Source organism: Columba livia, chromosome 1, assembly GCF_036013475.1.
Source record: "Columba livia isolate bColLiv1 breed racing homer chromosome 1, bColLiv1.pat.W.v2, whole genome shotgun sequence".
Classification (NCBI taxonomy): domain Eukaryota; kingdom Metazoa; phylum Chordata; class Aves; order Columbiformes; family Columbidae; genus Columba; species Columba livia.
In genome coordinates this window covers 45,287,969-45,314,335 of record NC_088602.1, presented here as the reverse complement: position 1 = coordinate 45,314,335, position 26,367 = coordinate 45,287,969, and the positions used below count along the sequence as shown (strand labels likewise).

The window sequence follows — 26,367 nt, the reverse complement described above, 5'->3', positions numbered from 1 at the left end:
CTTCTTCCAATACAAACTGAAGCATGTATTGAATATATAGTCAAAGGGATAGAAGGTATCCCACAATTCAAGAGTTCACATTATTTTTCCTGTAAGTTGTCCCTGCTTTCAAGAATTCCTTCCTTATTCAAGGCACTTAAACACATTACTTTACCTTGCTTTATATAAACACATATGTATGTGTATGTGTGGGGAGAGAGAGGGAAATCTTAGAGAATTTCTCTATTATTTAGATGTTAACTAGCCAGTTGAAATGAGATTCATGGTATAGAAGGCCTTCAAAATTTTGGAAGAGGAAACAAACATGCCATCTCTCTCCAATATGTGTTGCCATGTTAGAGGACAATAATTTTTTATTTATTTCCTAGATCCAGTAAGTATTCTTTATAGTAAGACTCATTATGGAAATTACTCAGCAATAAGTCATTCACCTGAAATCTCAATCCCTTTAAATACTTCTCTGACTTGCTCTGATTTGCTCTTTGTTTTATTGCTACAAATGACCATTATAAATTATTGTGAGAGTTTACTCGCTCATTAGTTTCAATGAGCTTTAATGTGTTGAAAGCAGTGTTGTCAGTCTGCAATGTTTCCTCTAATACACAACTTACTTCTCTGTGATTACTTCTGATCACTTTTTTTAACCAGGTCTCAGACACAGGAATAGCCTTTGGGCGTTTTCTACTGTAACATATTCATAAATCTGGTTTGTTTGTTGTATACACATTCCTCTAAAAGTGCAGTAATGCAACTGAAGGACAATTCAAGAAAGGCAGCATTAAAGTAGAGTTCAGGAGATGAGCCACTTTGTCAGCATCAAGAGCTGATTTCTGGCTGTGCTATTCCTCCACTAACAGGAGTTTAAAAGAGCAAACAACTGTATTAAATACATTAGCATCTTGGTATGCACAGCTTTTAGAACTGACAGAGTCAACATATCAAGAGCACATATATTTTCGATGATGCACCTACAAGATTGGTTTAATCTCATATAAATATCAAGTCGTTTAAAATTAAAGCATCTAAGATCTGTTTGTAATCACTGCTACAGCACTTCAAGAAAGCAGTTAATCATATTTGTCTTATGCTTATATGTTACTGTATGAACTTCCTCTTGCTGTTAAAACTTCATTAAACTGTGGCATGGTATGAATTTGAATTACAATGCAGCTATCAAACTCAAATTTTCTTAGGATTACTATGTCTGACACACCTTATTCTTAATTTAAAAAAGCCATTTTAAAAATAATGGAAATTAAACAGTACTTACCATTTCTGATTGTGTTGAATTCATTCAGTTCAGAAGTTGACTTGGACTTGTTCCTAAAGATACAAAAAAATATTAATTTCTCTACCTCAACTAGGAGACATCACAAAAATCTTATCATTGCGGACCACAGATACACAGCCTTTTTTCGCCATTTCTCCCATCAACAACTCATGCTGTACTTAAAACAAGAGGTAAAAATGCCTGAAGATCAACAGCATATTAAGGAAAAAAAAGAGATGTAAATATTTAGAAGTCAATAGGTAATTAAAAGTTAAAATTGTGTATTGAAAGTTCCTAGAGCTTCAGGTATAAGGAACTGATCGTTGTATTCATTTCAACAAAAACATGGGAAAAACAAGGTCCTTCCCTGTGGAAGCTTTGTGAAGACCATAGTCAGACAGTCAAAGAATGATAACTTTCGAAGTAGATTTATAAATTATTGAAGTTCATGAGAAACTTAAACCAGACTTCAGCACCATTACTAGACTGTAAGCAAAACACCTCCTCATACACTGCATGCAGTGTTCCCAGGAAATTTATTATTCGCTGATTATACCCAGCAGCATAATCTTCTAATGAGTTTTAGCCAAGAAATGTCATTCAATATATAGGAAAACAAATAGGAAAAGGCTGGTTTTCTGACAGCACAGAGCAGGAGCTTCAGCAGCACCTCTGTGCTGTATTACTAGTCTCAAGTTTCTTAGTTTAAAATACTTCGGAAAAGAACAGAAATCCTTTGCCAAGTACAAGTCAAAGCTGCTACAGCAATGTGTTTACATGTACAGCACTGGCTGCAGAACAGTGTTTGGAGGGAGTCTTGTCCTTTGTCTGTACATAAATGATGCATAAACTGCATCACATTTCTTGCTCCCCCAAGTTCTGATTGTCTGTCCAATGGTGTAGGCCTATTTTATTATCTGTTGGAGAAGATGCAACAGTTTCACAGTTGCTTCTGGTACACAGGAGCCCCAAAGAGCAGGTCAGCCTTGCCTGGGATGCTTTTAGCTCCTAAGTGTCCTCCTTTACACATATATCCAACACATAACTATTTACCATAGGCACCTTTTGAAGTTAGATTTAGATCTTCCATTAGGAACAGATCCATGTAGCTGTACCCTGTAAGTTTTGGGGTTCCTCTCAGTATAAAAAAGGGTTGCTCCCTCAATCTATAAGAACTGATTAAACACATAGCAAAGGTGATATTTCAGGGCTACTTAGGGACGTCATCTAAGACAAAGGCTTGATACAAACGTTCTGCATTTAAGTTACTTCAGCATTTTTTAAACCACTGCCCAGTTATTAAAAAGGGAGAAGAAAAATCTGTCTATTCAAAGAATCCAATATATTCTACTACTGCTAATATATTCTACTGAAATAAATTTAAACGAAAACAAACAAAAAACCCACACACCAAAAAACAACCAAACACACACAACAAAACACCCTAAACAAGCAAACAAAGAAACAAACACCACACAAAAGAAAAACAAACCCAAAACATCAACAGTAAAACCCCCAAGCAAACCATCAAGCAAAACAAAATAGAAAATAGCCAAGGCAAGACAGCGTAACTTAAGAAGTGGCACATGTGCTATCTTCCTGATAAATACACTGCTGCTGCCGCTCACTTCCCTCCCTGTTTACTCTCTTAAGTTTCACAATCCTGACTGGGATGACTGCACCTTAGTTTGTATAGTGCGTTATGACACAACCACAATATTATCTGAAACTGTTTTCCAGACAGATAAGTCTAGTACCACCCACATATTTACTTTCTTACACTTCTGCTTCTCTCAGTAAAATACTAGTGACTGACTAACTTACATCACAGCATTTAATTCACCAAAAGTTTGGCTGCTCATTCTCTCAAAATGAAACTACACTATAAAAGCTGCAAAAAGCAGCAATATGAAGTATACGCTAAGTTCCATGGCGAAAGTATATTGGAAGTTCTGAAGCTTTCCAACACAGAAACCACAATGTTACAGTCTACGCTGAGATGCAGTATCACATATACCTGTCAGCAAACGACTGGCCAGGTTCCTCAATGGTTTTAGAAACTTCATAACGCTCATAATGCCTATTAAAAAAAATATATATATATACATTATGTTCATATACAGAAAAATACATCCATAGACATAAATATTTCCTACTAAAAATATCCAAAACAGATCTCTAAGGGGACCCCACCCCCCAAAACCAAACCAAACAAAAAAAACCACAACAAAACAAAAAACAAAAAAACCCACCACCAAACAGTTAAAGTTCTAAGGAAGCTTAATTTTGTCAGTCAGAAACACAGCTAACAAAGAAAGGAAGAAAAAGAAAGGTTGTCAAAAAAACTGCCTGAAATTACATTCTTTTGAGAGACAAGGAATCCAAACCTGAGCATGTCAAAATGGTTAATAATTATTGCTGAAGTTGTTTCAACCTACCTATCAATTCAATTTCTTATTACCTGTCAATGAGAGGATAGCCAGCTCGATCCTCTATTGTTTTAGATACTTCGTAGCGCTCATAATGTCTAGAAGCAAAATGCAGATAAAAGAAAACATTAAACAAAAAAACCAAACACATTTTCTAGAAATTGAGCAAACAGTAAGTATACATAGAGAAAAAATGACAAAGTTCATACACATTACTTAGAAACATGAAAACATGAGAGGAAAAAACCCCAAGACTTAAGATACTGCAAAAATCACAAGTATCAGTATATGACGGTGATTATCTCATCCGTTTCCAAGCCAAGAGGTAAGCTTTGTCCAAAGATAGCAGTTCTCTAAAAGTCAGAAGTATATTCTAAGAAATTATCTATGTGTAATTTGTAACCCATAGCGAAGCACCCACTAACTTCCACAGAAAAAGCTCTTCCAGCTGCCTGTCCCCAACCTCACTGCTCTTTGCAGCAAATATCATGCCTTCACAGATGTTTATAAAACATTTCAGATTTCAAGTCATATCTGTGGATACCATCATAAAGCAAACGTTTAGCACTAGATATTTTAAATCCCAGTTTCACTGAACTTGTTCCTTTACTACTACGCAAATCCATCCCTGTTTAGCAAAACACATCCTTTGGCAGCAACCTCAGAAGCGATGAAATCCCCTGAGACTAAAGCATATACCAAGGATTTAGATATGCAGATATTGCAGAAGCTGAGTAAGTTACTGCACAAAGTCCCATTATCTTGCAACTGGGGCAAGCTAAAACTGTGGAGATACCCTGGCTTAGCTGCCAAGAAGAACCTGTCTAGGCGTTGGAATGACTGTGCCTCTGCTTTGCTCAGCAGGGATCTCATGCAGCAGTCATTTGCTGAGCTAAAGTAACTCCAGGTCTCACAATCTGCCCTGCAAACATAGCCAGTCTTACATTCATATTTTCTCCTCCTAAAACTTAACTTGATACCATGCATTATCTTCAGTCATCTCTTATTACTTATGTAAGAACAGGGGAAAATCCTCAAGAGAAACAGCAAAGCTAGTCATGCACATGGCAGTAAGCGAAATGCACAAGAAATAAGGAAAAGTTACTGTTTTAATCTGTTTCAGACAGATTAATCTCCCATGATGTCTGTAATGGTAGTCTGAGAACTCCTGGGCAAGAACATACACTTTGTAAACTAATAGTTGTTGGTTGGTTTTTTGTGGTTTATTTGATTGGTTGGTTGGTTTTGTTCTAGTGTTTGTTTTTGTGTCTGGCTTTTTTTTTTTTTTCTTAAAAAAAAAAAAAAAAGGCTGCTGAAGAAGGTAACGTAAGAAACTTTTTCGTGCTCTAGAATAAATATATCCACAGTGGGTATTTCTAACAGGTTATGGTATCTAAGTCAATATCTATTCACCCATATAACATGATACCCCCATCAACAAATTAACCCAGTACTACAACAACAACAAAAAAAGAGTTAACTTGGTGTTTCTTCTGAAGGCGCTCAATGTTGAGCCACTGGCTCTCAATCTACAAGCTTATGCAGGGTTCTTGCAAAATCTTCACACTTGGTGCTTCACGCTATCTTTGATTTGGCTGTAACTACTGTATTTATACCTCCTATTTAAAAAGAATCAGCTGAAGTGGGTTAATAGAGCACTTGATTCATGAGGAAAGACTTTGTCTTATGCCTGATTCTTTTACTTTTAGAAAGAAAAGTTATCTTGTTGTATCTTGCCCTGACTGATCTACAGCACGAATCTTACATGAATAGCCTTATATATTCAGGACACATACACTTCCTTTAGAAACTTATTTGAATTTTTAACGCAGAAGGAAGAGAGAGGACATCCCACCACAGGTACACACCTTTGGTACTGAGGCATCTCCACCGACACCTCCCTCTGCCTTTCGGCCTGCCGCCTCTGCTCCTCCATCTCTGCACGCCGCCTCTGCTCCTCAGCACGTTGCTGTTCCCTCTCTTTGCGTTGTCTCTCGAGTTCCAGCTCTTGGAGTTCCCTTTCTCGCTCAAAATGCACAGCTGCTTCTTCCTGGATCCTCCGTTCCTCCTGAAGCCTCCTCCTTTCTTCTTCCTCACCCAGCAAGCGGTCTGCCAGGTTGCTTCCACCATCTCCTTCTGGCTCCTCAGGAGTCCTTGCTTCGGGGCTTGCCCTCCAGCTGGACACAGATGAAGCCCGTGCAGGGACAGATGTTGTGTTCAAGGTTAGAACAGTCTGCTCCTGTAGCAATGAAAAAAAACAAACCCATGTTTTTAGGCAAGGGAGCTGTTTGGGTTTTTTAAACAGGTTGCTCGCTCAGGAAAAAAAACAAAAACAAAAAAACAAAAAAAAAACAAACAAAAAAAAAAAAAAAAAAAAAAAAAAAAAAAAACAAAAAAACCAAAGTTGATTTATTCTATAAGGGAAGACTGTGTAACAAGTATCCCAGACACTTTCAATGGAAGACCCAAGGTATACTTTGGTTTCGTGTTTTGAGTGCCTGCTAATACATTCTCCTAATGTAAGAGCTTCATTCCACACGGCAGCCTTAGTAAGTGTCAGGGGTAGTGTGGCCACAACTATGTGAAACATTCTATTTTCTAAAGTATCACTTAGATTTCAAACCATCCCATTCCCTCTTAAATATCCGGGGAAAACAAACTCTTCCATGATACCCAGCATGTCTCTCTACTGTTTTGACTTAGAAACCCAAGACCTACCTAAGGGTGTATACATGAAGATATACACTGCAAGTGTATATCAGACTAATGAATTTCACATGAATCCTCATGTGGAGGAAACCTCCATGGTCCTCCATTCTCCTACCATTTCAAAGTCAAACTTCAGACCTACCACTCCATGACTCTTCTCTCAAACATAAGAAAAGGTCTTTCAGTGGTCAAAAAATGAGAACAAATACTGTTTATGGGCCCATCCAAACCTCTAATGACAGAAAAAATATGAAATGGTTTACAGTACAGTAAAGACCTCTAACAGCTCAAAGACCTTTCTTATTGAAGTCCTAAGCCTTAAATTACTGTCTACTTATTTGTGACTGTATAAACACAACTGATCTAGCTGGGATGCCTGAAGCAGCACTCACACAGCAATAAAGAAGAGGTATCTCAGACACCTCCTACACTCAGGAAAAAAACTGCTAATCTTCCCATAAGCAACAGTCACAAAAGTCATCATCTACAGAAACTATACTCATTTAAGATTTTGAAACATATGATAGTAAATCTGAAGTTCACTTGACATATACATTTATCAGAAATGGGATGAAATGCTTGCCAGTGACAAGTCAGACACTGAAAAACATGCCTCTTGATGAAGTATTGAATCAGAATTCCAAAAAGTAGCATCAGGAGGTAAAAATACAGCAAACATGACCATTTCATTCTGGTCACAATAATTAATAAATGCTGTAACCTTTTGTCAACATGTTTCTGGTGGTAGTTACCTAACCAATCCATAAGGAAAAAAGCTAAATTCAACAGGTCCCAGAACATCCCATTTACTTTTTCCTTCCCACTTTTGCAGCCTCTTTTTACCATCCAAAGTGAGAAGATAAATGACACGGCGAAATAAAGTATTTGCCTGCTTGCATGCATTTACTATAAAAGAAAAAGCCATCATGAAACAAAATAGTTGAAACTGAAGCCATATTCATAATCTACCTCATCAAAATACTTTGAGCTCTCTTTTTCTGCTTCTTGCTTAGCTCGTAGCCATTCTTCCCTCAGTTTTTCTTGTTCCCGTTTGTATTTCTCCTGTTAGGTTAAATTGAAGTTAAACACACATATAAGAAGCATGGTATATTTTATTTGTGTTAAAACATACTACTGGAATTTAATGTGTTTTTAAACAGGTCAGCGTGGTAAAATCATGTTTGTGCTTTACTAGGACATTAGGTCTGCCACGAGTGAATGAAATCCTGGCTCAAATACAAACCAAAGCAGTTCTGAAATTGATTTTGGAGACACTAAGTCTCATAACAACTGACCTCACATATGTTAAATTCTCCATCTTACAGTTTAGCTCCCATTTGAACAAAAATCAGCTACTTAAGGTATTTCTTGAATGATGGAGAGATGATATTTAACTTGGAATTTGGCACATTAATACGGTAAATATAAAGTGATCACTAAGTGAAATATGAAGCAGTAATTTGGTTTGAACAAGAACTCTTGGTCTTTTGGAATGTCATCTAAACAAAAACCAATTTCTGGAACACTAAATTTGTCCTGTGAGTGGATTTGGTAAGAAATCAATGCAATGTCTTAAAGCATTACTCAGGACACAATAAATGTTTTGGTGGTTTTGTCAGTCACCACTTACATCCTGGGAACAGCAAGATGCTGAAAAAAAAGATGCTGAAAAAAGCAAATAAAGACTTCTCTTTCTTTGTTATTTGAAAATTCATTCCTAGGATCATGGGGAAGAACATTATTGCTCTGTCCAAATTTACTATTCCAGGACTAAAAAAGGAGAAGCAAAGAAAAGGAAAGTGATGGCAGAGGGAGGAGACTGCTCTCAAGAAATGGGAGCCAAGGTTTACATTCTTTAAAGCCACACCTTCAGGCACCTAATGGAGCACCCAAACCATAAGAGACACCACAAATATGTTTAGGAAGGCACAGCTCTTGCCTTGCAGAGTTTGTAAGACAAAAGGAATGACAAAAGATAAAACATCCAAAAAGCAACAGGGTCGCTAAGCTGTATATTGACATCACAGTTTTCTGCTGAATACATCAAACTCAAGAGGGCTTGTGCAGAGTAAATGATGTTTGCTGATGCCTTGCCTAGCCAACAGACTTTAGATAATTAATTTCAATTTACTTTGCAGAGATGTGTCTTTTGGAATGTGGTTGAATGGGTTTATGCTTCATTGAGCTGAGGTCTTTGCAGAGATGTGTGCTTGGGTTTCGTGGCATCCCAAGATGACAACATTGCCCCTTCTGCAACACTTCTCTACATCTCTAGCAACTGGTTATCAAGGTGGTTTTGCATTAGTAGGCTCATCTTCCCGACCCATAGAGGTCCCGGGAACCAGGCTGATACCAACTGATTAGCTGATGGCTAAACTCCAGCATGTGATCAGGCATCTAACCATGGCACTGGCTGCTTTTTCTTCATCTCTGGATGCAAGGCAGTATCACTAACTGAAGCTACAACTCATTCTAGAGACAGGTTTCTTAAGGGGGAAAAAATAAAACTGATATTCATAAGTGAAGACTACTGCTGCTTAGGTCTTGGCTTATCCTTCAAATTCTGTTGCAAGTAAGAGCACAACAGCCTTGTGATGACTGAGCACTTCTGGCTTTACTGAATAAACAGTCTGGGCTTGATTTTCATGAAGGTCACTAATGCATTGTCCTCTTTTTGCTGAATTATTGCTAGTGTGTGCAACTGTGTGGCCCAGTGAACGTATCTGAAAGTTCTCTTAGGCCATCAGTAAGAGTTCCAGGACTCATGTGTTGCTTCTCTTCCCTAACAGGTGCTGCACTTGAGGGATTGCCAGCCTATGATTTTGATGATTAATTATACCTGCAATAAACGGTCCTGCTCTTTCTGCCATTTTTCCTGTCGTTTTCGTTCTTCCTCTTGATCCCAAACCCGACGACTAGGAGCACTAATGGATGGGACTGGAAGCTAATATAGCAAAGAAATGAAATAATATTATCTTCTTCTACATAATAAAATCTCTACATTTTAAAACTTTTTTTAAAGAAAGAAATAAAATCCATTACAAACGCTACAGCTTTATAGTGACAAGCATATAAATTAGCCTTTTCTTCAAAGGGACAGAAAGCAACTATTCCATTACACATTAGAAAATCCTTATCAGCACTCTCAGAATTGATCACAACTTTAAAGCAGTATAAAAAGCAATAGAAAGCAGTGGGCTTACTGAAAAGACCAGGATTATGCAACTAATTAGTAGTTTCTAAATATTACTTACATCAGGCATTGCAGGCTCTGGGCCTCCTGTGAGTTTGGAAGACAAAAAACAGAAATCATTAGAACCATATACACTCACTACTGCAAAACTTGTGTAAATGTGGAAAGTCTGAGCTCCAGACTGATTTTTGCTTCCTTAATTAAGCCATGCTTGCATTTTGCCCTACTGAACTTAAATGAGGTCAGAATTCATTAGGTGCTTTCAACTAATGTGTGTAATTGTTTAAAAGCTTTACATGCTTACAAGTGCTGTCAGCAATGGCTTGAATTAGCAGTACAAATCCCACTGTGGCAATACAGAGGTTCCTTGCTACACCTCTCCTATTATTATTCTGAAACCCAACTGTTTAGCATGACCGATACTCAGAATGCTGCTCCAGGGCAGAGCATCTGCTCACCTACTGCCCTTGACACGGATTAGGAGTAATAGACATCCACAGGCAACTTCTCCACCACAAAACCATGTATTTTTCCTTGCCAAGTGTCCTCCCTTCCTGCTCCCAAAAGCACACTTGAATTTGGTGAGCTTGTCACCATTCACCACAATCCTTACGCTAATTTGAGGCTCTCAAGCTTGGTTTTAGCTTGTGCCAAGGTGATTCTTAGAGACAGGCATGTATTATGCTAATACAAGAGAAATGTAGAGAAGCAAAGATTTAAGTACAATCCTTTCCCAACCATCAACACTATTTTGTTTCCTCTAGTGTACTTGTTACTGAGCTGCCCAAATTTCAGTTTTTAAAAAAATGCATAAAAGCAACAAGTTGCAAGTGTTTTCTGAAGCAGGACCACATGAAGTGGAGAAAAGGTCAAATTTAGGATATAAAAGACATCTAATAACTCACAGGCTAGTTTCTAATCTATATATGCACAATTTTGTCTTCATCAGAGTGCCACAGGCACAGGGACAATAGGACAAACAGACTTGATCTCCTGCAGTTGCACCAGGAGATGCTAAAGGAGGGCAGCAGCAACACCTATCTTTGCTCCCCTCTGCTCTAATCTCTGTAAATTTATGCTGGCCTGTACAGGTTTAGGAGGAAGAATCCTTCATATCATTGTAAAGCTTAAGTGTCAAAAGTTTAAAATTAACAAAACCATACTAGAAATACTCCCTTCTCTTCTATCTCAAGCACGAGCTAAATACTTCAATATTGCTATAAAACTGCTATAAAATAAAAACCAAATGTCATAGTCAGCTTTAAAAAATAAACAAACCAACCAAAAAAAAAAAAAAAACCCAAACAAATAGCAAAACAGGCAACAACAAAATATCACCATATTGCAGATACAATGCAGCAAAAATATTTAAAAGCAAACAACCACAAACACAGATTTATGCTGCAGTACTTCTCATATCACTTCTGGAAAAATGGAAGCCATCACCACTGAAGGCAAAGTCCTGGCTCCACCAAAATCACTGGCAAAATTCACACTGAATTTCCAGTGGGCCAGAATTTCACTCCTTCAGACTAGAGCAAAACAGCAAGGCATACACAGTCTGAAGACAGCATTAGACACACAACATTAGTGGAAGTATGTGAGCTGTGGCATGCAAAACACCAAAAAGCAACCTACAAAACCAAAACCAAGTGCCTCATTTTTTGCCTTTAAAAGCTAGAATATTCCATTCAAAATTTATACGGGTCTTCTTGGGACCTTAGGAAATGGCACAAAATGGAAAGCCAGCAGCTGCCTTTTTCCACCAATTTAGATGAAAGCACAGAGCTGCAACTCAAGATAAACTCAAATCCAGTATTTCATCTACAGCTCTTCGAGATCTGTGCTAAGCCTCTGCTGGAATATGCAAAGTTATTCTTGTTTTGTAGGTAGTGGCAAATCTGAACAGAGAGTGCCATCCTGCTTACTCCTACCCAGTGAAAACAACAGTATGAAAAACATAGAAGAGATTTAAACAGCTATAGATAAAAGAGAACACACAAAGACCCATTACCACAAAGGTAGACCCATGAATTGTAAGAATAACCTGATGACCCTGGGAAAAGAAGGGAAATTAATTATGTTGCTTTGTTGTAACCGCAACAGACAATTCTGAAGAGGTAGACTACCCAGCACCAGACTTGTTAGGACGAGTGTGCAGCAGGAACAATTTCATGGAAGTACATGAAATGTTAGCTCTTTGGTTTACCTTGTTCAAAAAATTGTGACCGTCTTTTTAAGTTTTTCAAAGAAATAGGTTCAGATGCTATTTGAAAAATACAAAGAATACAAACAAGTCAATGAAGTGCTGTCTAAAATACTATCACCACTAGACAAAAAAATACTTGTTAAACCTCCAATCTACATCAACATCACTTCAGAAAAATAAAAAGCCCCTGAAACACAACAGAAATGTAAGCTTTCATAGTAACAGACAGTTTTTAGTAGGTTACATCATATACTGATTAGTACTTCATTTTATCACTAACAATGTCCAATCACAGCAACAGTGCAAGCGTCAAACTTGGAGTCAGATTCTCCTTGTCTAATTTAAGCCATCCCAACTGAGATGTCAAATTGGATTGAGGGGCCTAATCACCATTTAAGGTCATCAGAAAGGCATCTCCAGAGGGCCAATAATCTCTTGGGGGAAGTCTTCTATCAACTGCCATGTGCATTCAAGATAAAATGAAATACAAAGTTCCCATTTAAGGATTACTGTTCCATTAGGGAATCTACGTTCCTGGTCTCTCTCAATGTCATCGAGTAAGGCTATAAGTGTTCATAGCATCATAAGTTAATTATTATTCATACCAGAAACATCAACATTGTTCTCCAGGAGTAAAATCATAATAGTAGAACAAGAACTACCCTCCAAACCTCACAACTTAAATAAGAAAAAAATTATTGAATGCTCTTCACACTCTTCCTGCGAAATAAATCGATGCTCATACTGACTCAGTCTCCACACAATGCAGTGGCAATTATAATGAATTGTGTGCATTCTTCTCTTTCATCATGGCCACACAGTGAATTTACAACCACTAATGCCAAGACAGGAGGGCTATCATTGCTTTGGCGTGAGTTCACCAACTTCCTAGCACATCATGGACGCGAACTACACCCTGTTTGGATGCAACTAGATATCTGTGATAACCTGTCTGGCTTTCAGTTCTCACTTCGACCACTGTATACAGCTTGGGATGATTACAGGTTTAGTGTCTGTGCTTGTTGCAAACCCATACAATTAAAGGGTGAAAAGCAACGGTTGTTTACCTCTTTGTTCGCTAGAGCCAAGATTTCCCTGCATTCCATTTATCAACTTTGTTTCTGTATCCTGAAAAAAATACAAAATAAAGGGCTCAGGTTCATTAGATTTGTGGAAGTTTACCCAATTACAAGTCTCCTCTGTCAGGAACTGTATATCACAAAACATTTCAGAACACTTTCCACAGAAAGATACAAAACTATCAAAAACTTCTTGAGTGTATTATACCATAAAACTTCAGGCATTTGAGGGTAATCAATAACCAGCTGTGAACTGGTGGTTGAAATAAAATCCATTAGCTAAGGAGAAAATGCCAGAAGCTGAAATCTTCCCAATTCAGATCCTTGAAAGGCAGGAATTTATTTGCAAACATCTATACCCTTGTTTTTTGGGGCTGCAACTTCCATTTACACTAATGACAGAGGTAGAAGTCTTTTCTAAAGAATAAACACTCTATACATTTTAGCTAAAACATAGTCTGCAAATATTTTATCACTTAGCAGTGTCCACTAATGAATGGACAGTAGCAAGTCTTTATAACATCTTATTTACATTAATAAGTCCACAGCCACATCTCTGTTTTTGCAGTACACTATATGTTCCTTAAGTAATACAAGTAAAAGTAAGATTTTCAAGGTCTTTTCTCCATCCTCCCACTATTAAGGCATTACATTTTTACTTTCTTCCTTCCCAACCATCCCACAACCCTTCAAAAACATACTCACAGAACTTTGAAGGTTGCTGGAGAAATCTCTTTTTGTTGATGTGGTGGAAACATTTGAAATGTGTTCTCCAGTAGTTGCATCAATCCATTTATTTTCAGATGTACCTATAATGTTGGTAGCCATACTGGTGAGATTGAGGATTTTATGCCTTACATGTGGCAGGGAAGGCAGGTCTTTGCCCCAATCTTTTTGGTATGTGGAGGATCAAGAAATTAATGTAGACAGTAATGTCAAAGAACAGAACAAGAGTTAGTGAAAACACATTAAAATAACACACAAAAACAACACATAACAGAAGAGGGAGAGACACAAATCAGGTGGAATTTGTGAAGACAGGAAAAAGGACTTTTATGAGCAGACCGCCTTCCCCAAAAATGCAAGTGTTAGTCACAAGCCAGGTAAAACTTTACTAGATGTTTTGCTAATATGGACTACAGCAGTTCAACATTACAGAGGAATTAGTATTCATTGGAAACTATTTCATTAGCATTAGTAAAGATGGAGAAAATTCTTCCAATTTTACTCACACAAAGGTACGATTTGACTCCAGCACGTGTCATTTTTCATGTCCGTGCTCAGTCAGGAAGCACAGAGGGCAAAAAAACAGGCAGTCTAAACTAAACTAGCAAAATTGATTATGTGAAGACAAATGATCTCAGACTCCATCATTTCTCCCTTCCCACTACCTAAAATTTACTCAATGAGTTCTTCTCCATTAATCACACTCCATTTGTGCTAGAAGTTGTGACTTGTTTCTTGTCTCTTCCTCACCTCACTATTTTTTTCCCCACTTGCTGGTAACTTATTCTCTGTAGCTTCCCACTAAAAGAATGTTTTGTATTTATGCTGTGAAGTAAGTCATTGGTCACACTTCCAATCCTGGAAAGACTCCTTTGGGACTTTGAAAGGGTATCGTGATTAAAACCATGGCAATTCTAGAGATGCTACAAGGCCTTCAGCCAGGATGGAAACCCTCACTAGCCAGAATGGGTAGTACCATTCTGGAGAGACTACAGCATCACAACATTTGGGTCAACAGCCAAAACCATAGCACACAGGTACTACGTCACCCACAAGCTATATACCACCAGAAATGCTCCCTGAAGAAAGGAAGACAAGGATCCCCTTCCCTGAAAAAAGGGAGCTGCTGATTGAGGGAGAGAAGCTCTAAAAACTACTATCCTCTAGAGACCAGCTCCTCTTTATTTCTGTGGTATGGCAGAAAAGAAAATGTTGTATACCCTTGTGTGGTGGTTGCACACTTTTTTACCTGTGCATCCTCTCAGAAACAGGCCAGAGCACAACAGAGAGGTCAGTAGATCAATGTTTTGCAGACTTGCTTGTCAAGACATTTCTAATGCATGAGTAGTTAAAAAAAGCCAAGTTGTGTTAAAATGCAACAGGCATGCTAGCAAACTACTTAGCTTAGATACGTATTACTACTGTAAGGCTAATAAGGACTCTCAGCTGTCAGGTACAGTAGAGACAAAGCTTATTTGCCTTACAGAGCACACTGTATCTGCCTGACGAAACAACTCACCATTCTTTCCATATCGTCTGACATCCATGACCAGGTTTCCAGTTTCTAGTGCTCTGCTGATGGCTTCTTCCCACTGACTGTAGTCCATACGTGAAACCTTTGTGCCATTAATAGCAATGATCTCATCATCTACATGCAGCTGACAAAGTGCTGCAGGGCTACCTGCAGAAAACAAAAGAAAAATAAAATTATATCTCCATCCACATTTTTTTTACCACAGTTGTGACTGAGGGGAAAAAAAAAAAAAACTTCAAAAAAAATGGTTATTGGTGGATATTCAGCAAGTCTTCAAAAATCTACTACACTGTAATATAAGGTCAGTAAACTCAGTTAATATCAAAGTAGTGTTTCAGTTTGAAACTTATGAACACAAAGAACACCAGCCTTTTGGACTTGCAAACGTTCATATTCCAGCCAGTCCATTTAATAAATAACCTCTGAGCCCACTTTTGCCTTCAGTAACTCACTTTTATAATCTGCAAGTGTGAGAGACACGCAGCACTACAGTGACTGTAGCCAACTATTAGCTGAAATTCAGAAAAAAAAAACCCACCAAGAACAAAAAACAAACAAACAAACAAAAAAACCCACACAAACAAGAAGCCCACCACCCCCAACAACAAAACAAAGAAATAATAATGATAATAAAACAACGACAACAACACAAAACACAAACAAACCAACGACCTCCACTTTGTTAACTCCAGTAGAAGCTGGATTTCTCATATTCTTATTTATACCTTCTGAGCTGTACTGACAAGAACATGCTGCTTTACTGCTTTTCTAAAAATATTTGTTAGGTCTGAACTGACTGGTAATTGGACTCAAGATATTGCTGGGTGCTGTTCCATTAGACTTCTCTGGATTCTACTCATTCCGTCAATTCAGAGGAAATTTTATTGCAGCTTGGACTTTGAATTCTATTGATACTTCGCAAGACAGGCTGTACTTTATATGCTTTTTTATCTACTACTAAAAATTGGCAAGCGATCTCAGTAGCATAACAGCAGAGAGCATGCAGGACCAATTAAAAAACTTTTTTCTATTTAATTCAGAAAATAGATGAGCTGAGAAACTCAGATGCGCCTAAGTAAGATTTTATGAATTGCATATGAATGGCTCTTCCATTAACAATGATTCCTTTAGCAGAATATAAGATGGGAAAGCTAGGTGAAAACATAGTTAAAGATTGCACACTAAATCCTCCTGTTTATAAAATAAAACAAGCTTGAATTACACAATGGAAATTCCAAAGTAAGTAGTGAAATCCACACGTCATGTTTAAAAATATACTAAGAACAATGACATATTACATTATCAGAAACAAATGCGGACAAGCACGACAGAAGAACATAGACACCATATGCTTCATCCTGACCTCCTTCTGACTCATTAGTAAAATGCTGCTAGAAGTCTGGATGATCCACTAAGGATTCAAATAGCTTTTAATATTCCTGGCACCCCAACAAGTTAAGAAATTAAGAAATGTTATGTTTCCTCATAATGCACCAAACAGTGACCCACAGCAGTTCACTAAAAACCAACATTAACTACTATGTTCAAAAAGCATTGCTCCATATTCTATTTTTTGGCATTCTTCTTAAAGTATGGACTAAAACCTCCATTAGCAGTTTTCAGTAAAATTTTAAAAACACACCAATTACTTTTAAGCAATATTATAGGAAAAAAAGGTAGGATTTTCATGTGGAGGATGAAAACATTGGAGATGCACATTTTTTCCAGTTTATCTCCTTAGAGCCAGGAAGATACTACAGAACTAATGGATTTTCAAATCTATCAATGGAAAGTACTACTAAGAATACTACTGAAGATCCTACCACTACAGTTAGTATTTTCAATAACATTATATAACATTCAGAATTGCATCTGATTTCAAAATCTAAGATCTCTAGCACCAGACTTCACCTTATGCTCATGGTACAGGGAATGCTTTAGGCTCAAGGAAAGGCATCAGAAATGATAATTTCCCTGTTTTGTATTGTGACAGAACGAGTCCCAGGAACTAAAAGGAGTAGTGTTCCTTTTATTCAGATAATTTGATTGAAATGAGACTCAATTCAGAGGTGAGAATAGCACCTCAGCTCAGTTATGGTAATCATGAGAGAAAAAGTGGGTTACCAGTTCAGGTTTTAGGAAATGAAGGAAATTTAAGACTGCATAGTTCCTCCTGTAGTATCACCAGAAAAAACACATCTAGACCACACAGATTTGAATGAATAGCAGCAGTTTCTAGACTGCACATGGAGACCTAACACAGCCAGGGCAACTTACACCGCTCAATTTTTGGCACACAACTTTGCCAGCTGCTCTTCCTCTACTGCCTCTACAGTCTGTGAATAAAAGGGCAAACATTTATTCAAACCTTTAAGAGTGCAAAACTAGAGGCCTTTATTGGGCTTCTGCTCTAATTCACCTCCAGAGAGGGCTACAGAGACTAACTGGCAATTCAGGTGCCAAAAGTTGTATGGTGCCAGTTGCCTTTCTCTGTTCAGTTCCTTCAAGACTATAGTATTTATTGATAATATCTTTATACCTATATCAACTCTACATAGAGGATTTAATTTACATTACATAAAACAGGTATTGTTGTTTTTCATAAATTTCCTTGAAGGTAGAAGATTTTTCTTTCTTACTACCCTCCACTGAAAACAAAACCAATCAAATTCACTCATTTTCCAAGTGTATTTAGTTATCTCTAACCCATCCCCATCTATTGTTATTACAACAGATAAGTACTAACTCAGAGTCACAACAAAAAGTAAAAACTTGAAGCAAATGGGTCAAATTTAATTTGTCCTGAGTGCTCACAAGTGTTTGATTGCAGACACGTGCACTCCTACATAAACACCATCTCAAAAAATGATTGAAAATAGGTTGGGGGGAAGGGGCTGAAACAATAAAGATTATATGGCATTGGGGAAGATGGGAGAACAATGTCCAGATTAATGACTTCAAGGCTTTCTGTTTGCTAGGCATTAGAACAGGCTGTCCAGGGAAGCAGTGGAGTCACCATCCCTGGAGGTATTTAAAAGGCATTTAGACGAGGTTCTTAGGGACATTGTTTAGTGCTGGAGTTAGGTTAGATTATGGTTGGACTCGATGATCCTGAGGGTCTCTTCTAAGCAAAATGATTCTATGATTCTATGTTTACCCAATTTTTAGCATAAAGGTTGAAAATTCTTGTAAAAAAAAAATGAGCACTATCTTTTTTATATGCAGTAAATGGGTCTCACCAAAATGTGTTACAAGCTTATCTCTTAATAGGCTTTTTGAGAACACTTATAAGAAGCTGGTTTTGCTTGCCAAGTAGTTTTCTTAAAAACCACTGAACGAAAAGCATATGTAGAAGACAGTCATTCATATGTAGTAAAAAGATAGATGCAGGTTATCACGTGATTAAAGTCATATAGCTACTTAGGATGACAAGTATGTCAAGACAATCAGGGAAAGTCTTCCTGGAAGCTATTTCTGGTGTCACAAAAGAGAAAGAGGTGACTGGGAACAGATGGTATGGATTTGCCAAGCTTAAATCATGTCTGATCAACCTGGTTGTCTTCAATGATGAAATTACTAGATCTGTGCATGAAGGGAGAGCAGTGGGTACCGTTCACCTTGTCTTTAATAAGGCTTTTCACGTGATCTTCTGTAGTCTTTTGGTATCAAAGTTGGGATGGTGTTGTCACAGTGCAGAATGACTAGATGGGTGAAAAACTGACTGGACTGCCAGGCTCTACAGGTAGTGGATAATGGTTCATATTCAGCCTGGAGGGTGGTTACAAGTGGAGCTGCCCAGGGATGTATCCTGGGACTTGGCACAGAATCACAGAATGTTAGGGATTGGAAGGGACCTCGAAAGATCATCTAGTGCAATCCCTCTCTAACATGTTCACCAACAACCAGGAGCAGGAGGAGGTGAAACACACCCTCATCAAGTTTGCAAACCACACCAAAAGGGAGAGGGTGGCTGATACACTGGAGGGCAGGGCTGCTGTTCAGAGCAGGAACGTGACATTCAACAAGGACAAATGCAGAGTCCTGCTCCGGGAAGGGAATAACCCCAGTGTTGGGGCTATATGAACACCAGCATGACCAGCAGATCAAGGAAAGTGACTATCCCATTCACTCAACACTTGTGATGCTGCATCAACAATACTATGTGTAGTTTTGGTGTTCATTGCAAGAGAGACAAACTAAGGCAGGTTTAATGCGAGGCCACAGGGCTGGAGCACTTGCCCTATGAGGGGAGGCTGAGGATATGGTCTTGTTCATAGTGAAGAAAAGAGGCTGAAGGGTGACCTAACAGCAGTCCCCTCAATACCTACCAGAGGTCACTGAGAAGGGACCTGCTTTGTATTGAAACCCATGGCAGGAGAACACAGCATGGCGTTTACAAACTGAGACAAAGGTTGGTCTGACTTGATATGCAGGGAAAATTTTCTCTGAGAGAATAATCATGCAACGCCCAGAGAGGCTGTGCAGTTTCCATCCTTGGAGGGTTTCAAACCCACCTGGGTAAGGCCCTGGGCAACCTGGTCTGAATCCAGTCTTGATACTTTTTTTGAGCAGGGGTTTTCTTTAGGTGACCTTCCAAGGTCCTTTCTAACGTGAGGTATCCTATGACTTATTCTTAAAAAATAGGAAACGCAACAATCAAAAGTGCCCAGCTGAAAGCACATTTTACTCTTTCAAAGGGCTGTCGATCTCTTTCATCCTTCATTCCTTCAAAGGAAGCTACAGCTATTGAATAAGGATATCACATGAGTCAGTTGTTGAAAAAAAAATGATAAAACACATGCGATAAACAAGAATACTGAGATACAGTCCATTTTCGATTCAGTCTTTATATTTTGTACGCTTCCTGTTGAGAATGGTAATAAAGCATAACCAAAATAACAGCCAGAAGGCCTTTATCTTCTTCTTGCCTACAGAGATGGGGATGGAGCCCATGTGGACCTGTGTGCATGACCAGTAGGAACACTCACTGCCCTCAGGTTTCTCATTTACAGCTGGCAGCACAAAGACAGCCCTCTGCCTCCAAGTAATGTCAAAACAGAAGCCTAGCAGCAGGGAAAGCAAATTGAAAGCTATTCTTCATGCAAAGCAAATATTAACAGTTACCATCTAACTATGAAAAGTACCCAGCTATAGTGAGAAGAGGTCTAAAAACTGAATTGGTGAAAAAAATAAAATAAAAAAAAAAATCAAGGCTGCTCAGTAAGTGCTGTGACACGGTACTTTTTCCTCTCTGGAAAGCATAATGAAGGACTAACTAGATTAGAAGTTTCCAGTTATTTCTCCTCTCTCACGATGATCTTGTGTTTTCTCGAAGAAAGGGCACAATTCAATATTCCTCAAGTATTACTGGCAATGGGAAAGATCACTTCTCAGAAAATAAGCATTACATGTGATTTGCTTGGGTTTTTTTTGGTTTTTTTTGGGGTTTTTTTTGTTGTGTTTTTTTTGTTTTGGTTTGTTTTTTTTGTTTTGTTTTTTTTTCTCCTTTTTTTAAATTAAGAAAACTGAGCTTGTTGTCTGGAGAAGACTACTAAAGCTTAGAAATCATTTTATTTATGTTTCATTTCAAGACAAAAATGTTTGGTTTTCCTCAGTATTAACACATCTGGAAAAAAAACTGCACTGGAAATCAATTTAGAATTTGTGGTTGCTTAAAAATAGTAACTGTCTCCAAAATTCAACGTGACTAAGAAGGGGAAAACTGAAATACAGATACTAACTCCTAAATAACTTTCCTCTGCATGTGTTTACAAACCATACAAAGTGGTTTCTTTTAAACTTAGCTAAAAGGAACAATCTGGATATTAGAAGTCTGAATGTGTTCCTTACTACTGTTCTGTATGGGGCTTGGTGAATGAGTAATCACTTTTATGCTTCTTCAGTGGTTACAGAAATGTCCTTGATTAGGAAAATGCATTTTTGGTACGTCTGAGTTCAACACATTTCAAGAGATGAGGATTCACAGGAATACATTAGCAAACTAAATATTGATTTCTTAGTTCTCCATCTGATTTTTTTAAATATTTGCCACCTTCTTAGCAGCAAATGCCTTAATTTAGAAGTCTCTGCAAAATAAACAAAAGAACAAAAAAAAGTGCAATTAATACACATTTACCTTCTTCAACTGTCTGTACAAAGGCCCCTGAAGAACTCCAATTTGTTGTAAACCCAAAGCTGCGACTGTGGCCAGGTCTCTGGTTTATACTGATTCTCAATTCACTGTACTGTTCCTGAAAAATAAAACATGACACTACAGTATCTGGTATCACAGGCATCTAAATGAGGGAAAGTTTATCCTCTAAATAAGTGAGGCTGCTTACAATGTGCACTTTAATCATCTATTAATAGCATCGTATACAAAAGAAACAGTATTGAAGCCAGTTAAATAACTCATTTGTTTCTTATTCAAACAGGTATGTTTCCAGTTCACATTTGTATTTTCTCTATGCTTTCAGCTGTGCATTTCTCTTATTTTAAATGTTTTGTAAGACAATGCTACAAAATACAAGAAAACTGAGTAAACTAAACACCTAAATGGGTCTTCATGGATAGTCTTGTGAACTTGTGGAATGCACTACCTTCTGAGAGAGCACCAGAGATGTGAAAAAGCTAGATAACAGTGATTCATCTTATTTTGTTCTTGCACATCTTACAGTGGGCATCATCGGTCTCCTTTAGGGTCACTGCTGCAACTAGGTTTGTCTGGGTGAACAATAATATTTTTCATTTTGTGTGAAATACTACTAGCTTGCTATGGATTTTAGTTCAAAAAAACCCCTAATCCTTGAATTAGCCAGAAGCCGTACCTTCCATCCTAGTGGATTTCCAAAATGCTTTCAAAATCAGAATCAAAACCTAATATTATGATTTTAAACTACAGAAATGACTGGGAAAACATTCTGCAATACTTGCTTTTGAACCCACACTATATTATGAACATGTGTTGCATATATTAACATTTTAACATGAACTGATTAAAAAACAATTAAAAATCCCCAAATGCATTTACTTCATTATCACGGACCTAACATCGTTACAAAAGGGAAAAAAATTAGACCGTTTCTGTTACTGTTAAGATAGAGATGTTCCAACAACATGTGCACGGAGGAGACCCCCGCATGTGTACTAAATTTGGTATACTAAAAGTGCACCTACATTTTAGTTGCCTGGCAAACTAGCTTTCCTGAAGGGTGTTGAAAGGGGGAATAATTTTCTCTAACTCAAAATATTTAGAAGTCTCAGTATCTAAGCCAGTTCCCCAAAGCTCCTGTGTTGGTAGGAAGTTGCACAGCAGATGCAGTTGGTCAGTCCCCAGGCAGGACGCAGCCAGGGGAGGCTCCAGCAGAACCCGAGCACTGGGTGCAGAGGACAACAACATCGCAAAGCAACGTCCTGAGGTTTCATCTCATGTTACAGGAATGTTCCTGGCAAAAAACTCTCAGTAACAGCCCAGGGTAGAAATTAATTCCTTCCTTCAAAACAGGTACTAATTTGCAAATGCTCCCATACGGAAACAGACGTCTTTCTTCTATTCAACCCATGTCCTTAGGTGAGTGACAGCACATTAAATGCTAACCAACTAACAGACAGTTTAGCACGCTGGGCTGGAGCACATATAACACTTTTGAATTTGAGTGTGTTCCTGGAAATTACTGTTATTGGTTTTATTTCCACCAACCCAACCCAGCTCTTCTTCAAACCTACCTCTTGTCAGAAGAGTAAGGCAACTTTGTACACTGAACTTCATAATTTGGACAGGTTGCCTCCAAAACACTTAGTACTCCATAAACCTGGTGTTATTGCCCTGATGACTAGTGAACTATATCAATCTTTCAACCCTGGCAATGATTTACAAACATGCCAAATGCAGCTTGCATTCTTTAAGTTATAGCTTGAGGCACAACACAAGCTTTTAATTGTTTTGGTTTTTTTTTTTTACCTTTTTTTCATTAGAAAAAAACACATCACTCATTTGTAGGAAGAGAAATTTATAGCCTTGTGACTACTGACAGGAAGAAAATGGACTAACTACAAGTTGTTCTCATTTGGCTCACAAAGTGATGCAAAGAACCTGTATCTAATTCATGTTTTCACTGATTAGAACAGCAATTCCTCTGCCTGTTGTTACTACAATACAGAAAAAAAAAAGATCACAATCTCTTTCTTTATACAACAATCGTAGTTTCAACACATTATGATAATTTCATTGCAATGACCAAGGGACATCAGGATTATTAAACTGAAATGTGTTTCTTTTCCATAAGTGATTAGGAAGAATGAGTCAAAGTGACCCAATTTATAAAAAATGGTGTGTGAAGTGATTTCACAAATCAGCATCCAAGGTCTTATGATCCTCACCCAAGCAACTGGCACAATTAACTTATACAGCAGCAGCAGGAATGCAAAGAATTCATCTCTAATCTGCCAATGGGTATGAACCACATAATTAGATATTGCATACAGGTATTGATAATTAAAGCTCTTGCTGGTCATTTTTTACATGTGAAACATGCAATCAATTGGAGGAAACAGCATTTGAAGATACTTATTCCAAAAAAAAAAATCAATGAAAGACTCAAGTCTCTGATAAGCACATATGCAAGGAGACAGCAATTTGCTTTGAAATTCATTAATGTGAACATCAGTTAGATTAATTTCAAGTAAATAACTAATAAAAGGCGGGGAGGGGAGGCTCAAGCCACAACAGATGGAAGAATAGTATGATACTAATGTTTAAGGCTGGCCTTTGAAAAGCTGATCTTTATTTTCCACCACCAGTATAAAAGTGTAAATGAATGCTACAGCAGCTTATATCATTCATCTAACTGACATACCTGACTATGTGCACAATGTGCTCATTTGGAGAGTAACAAAAACTTTGCAAACAAACCAAATGCTTAGAGTAACTATTTTGAAATATAACGAGAAATAAAATTAAATAAATGACATTTAAAGGGTAGGGGAAGAAATGCAACAGAAGAACCAATTGTTTTCATTCTAAATATTCTTTTACCTCTGAATTATATCAAAGGAAATAGCAGTTCTCCAGGCTGCTTTCTTACTACCAAAAAATACTTGCATTAGATATAATTTTATTTTATTTTATATTATTTTTACTCCGCTGTAGCATCCACTTACACTAAGTAATCGCATTAGTTCCACACTCACCAGGGATTTTGAATCCTCAGGCTCTGGCAGACTCACATTTTCTGCAGAAGATGCAAGTGAAAGAGAATCAGAAGGAGAGCAATACTCTGGTTTAAGAATACTGCTTCCAGCATCTTGGTCTTGGGATTTTACAGGTAATGCCAAACTAGGAGGAGGTATTGACTGAACACTTTCTTTTTCCTCCTCCTCCTCCTCACCTCTGCTTCTGAATGCACTAGTGGAGAGAGGCTGTGCGGAGTCTGGTTGTGAAAACGAACTGCTGGTGAACAAAGTTTGAGTTCTTTTAGCTTTTTCTACTTCTCCGTTGTATTTCTGGGCATCATCCATCTGACAGGACAAAAATGGGAGTTTGGTAAAGATGTGCTTAAAAAAAAATAATTCCTAATCTTTCAGCAATCTAAATATTTAACAAAAAACCTCTCCCTTTCGAGCAAATCCTGGTTACTGTACTAATTACTAATTAGTCACTTTAAAGAGGGGCAAGATATTTTTTACACTTGAAGCATCTGCAGAATTGTCCAGACTTTTTAAGATAAACTTGTTAAAATCATCTACTTAGAATGATTTGCATTCTTACCAATTTTTAAATTGAGACAAAAAGACAAATAGAGATTTAGGAGAAACCTATGAAAACTTGTATAGTAATCAGAGAGGAAGCTGGAGGAATCAATTTCTGCATTTCAGTGCTTTACTGAGCATGCAAATTTTAGGCTAGAGTAAAATTTTTATTTCATCAAAGTTCGCAAATCTTAGGAAATTTATTTCACCTGAAAATTTGTCTGTAGGATTTAATTATGTTAACTTAGTTTCAGATAATTACATCCGATAAGGGCAGGTTTGTTGATAAGGAACACTAAGGAGACTTACTACAAATAATAAAAAGATTATTCTATCAAATATATTTATCAGCCTTATTTCTAGGACTGCCTTTAAGTATGGAAACACAAGTAAATATCTAAAGCCACAACAGAATTGCCTGCTCCATTAACACAGCTTTCAAACAGCAGAAGACGTTTTTAAAAACAACAAATGTTCTAACTCTACTATTCCGCCCCCCCACCCCGATTACCCAAGACCCCAACATTTACAGGCTTCAGGAATGAAGCAGAATCTTACCGTGAACGACCGTGGAAGTGACGAGATTCCTCTTGACTGGACTCCAAAAGGTCTTGGTGTAACCACAGATGTTAACCTAGAGGTATCAGCTTTCTGGTAGCTTCTCGGGAGAGAAGCTGAAACCTGAGCTGACCCAGTTTGAGCATTCACTGAGTAGCGGGTAGACAAAAGAGCCGAGCTCTGCTCCTCTGCCAGGCCCTTTGGCGGAGCGGGAGCATCACGAGCGGCCGAGCTCTCTGTCAGGTTCTCCTTGCGCGGTTGTGCGGCATACACACTTTCGCCATCCTTAGTCTTGTAGGAGCTATCTTCTTCCAAAAGGTAATCTTTTGCTGCCAACCTTGTGGAAGGTGCTTTTTCTTCACTAAACACGTCATCGTTCAGTGAATACGTCCACTTGTGTTCATATTTTCGTTGCCCATAGAAGTCTTCGTCTTTGTCCTCCCTAGAGGGACAGAGCTTGTTAAAATACCAGACAAAATGACCTGACAAACAGTTGGGCCTTAAGTCTTTCAACTACTGAATGTTCAAGGGAAAGCATAAACGAAGAAACGTGGTCTCTAGTAAATGAAAACAAATGGCATCATTTAAAAAATATTAATATTTTAATATTTTTTAAAATGTATTTTTCTCATTCTCCTCCCCATTTCAACACTGCCATAACACCCAGACATACTGCTGTCACATTATCAGGTTGCCACCATGACAGAATTCTCTTTGCCAAGAAAATACAGTTATTCAAGTTATTTATCCTCAGAAATTCAGATCTGATTAAAGAAGAACAGGAAGAAGGTAGTCCCATAATATTGCCTAAACTGTATAGCTCTGCTGATGTCTCCTGTCTGTGAAAATGTTATACTAAATTTTAGATAACAAAATAAGATGGTGTCCTGAAGTTCAGTGTTGGTTTTCCTTC

At 37.8% G+C, this 26,367-nt stretch overlaps 1 protein-coding gene across 42 annotated transcripts in view; it reads right to left on the bottom strand.

Annotated features, from left to right (window-relative positions):
* The window catches only part of LMO7 (LIM domain 7), a 134,959-nt gene that overhangs the window by 9,666 nt on the left and 98,926 nt on the right, over positions 1–26,367 (bottom strand). For 18 of the 42 annotated variants that reach the window (XM_065055704.1, XM_065055941.1, XM_065055790.1 and 15 more), the window contains 15 exons: positions 25,455–25,896; positions 24,339–24,665; positions 21,286–21,400; positions 15,135–15,296; positions 13,595–13,779; positions 12,878–12,938; positions 11,811–11,867; positions 11,616–11,657; positions 9,663–9,688; positions 9,248–9,352; positions 7,378–7,470; positions 5,568–5,938; positions 3,732–3,797; positions 3,288–3,350; positions 1,271–1,323 (listed from right to left, as the gene is read on the bottom strand). In XM_065055704.1, coding sequence (XP_064911776.1) covers positions 1,271–1,323; positions 3,288–3,350; positions 3,732–3,797; positions 5,568–5,938; positions 7,378–7,470; positions 9,248–9,352; positions 9,663–9,688; positions 11,616–11,657; positions 11,811–11,867; positions 12,878–12,938; positions 13,595–13,779; positions 15,135–15,296; positions 21,286–21,400; positions 24,339–24,665; positions 25,455–25,896 — 2,168 coding nt within the window. The remainder of the gene's footprint in view (positions 1–1,270; positions 1,324–3,287; positions 3,351–3,731; positions 3,798–5,567; positions 5,939–7,377; positions 7,471–9,247; positions 9,353–9,662; positions 9,689–11,615; positions 11,658–11,810; positions 11,868–12,877; positions 12,939–13,594; positions 13,780–15,134; positions 15,297–21,285; positions 21,401–24,338; positions 24,666–25,454; positions 25,897–26,367) is intronic. The other 24 variants (XM_065055896.1, XM_065055904.1, XM_065055910.1 and 21 more) reach the window with 14 other exon arrangements.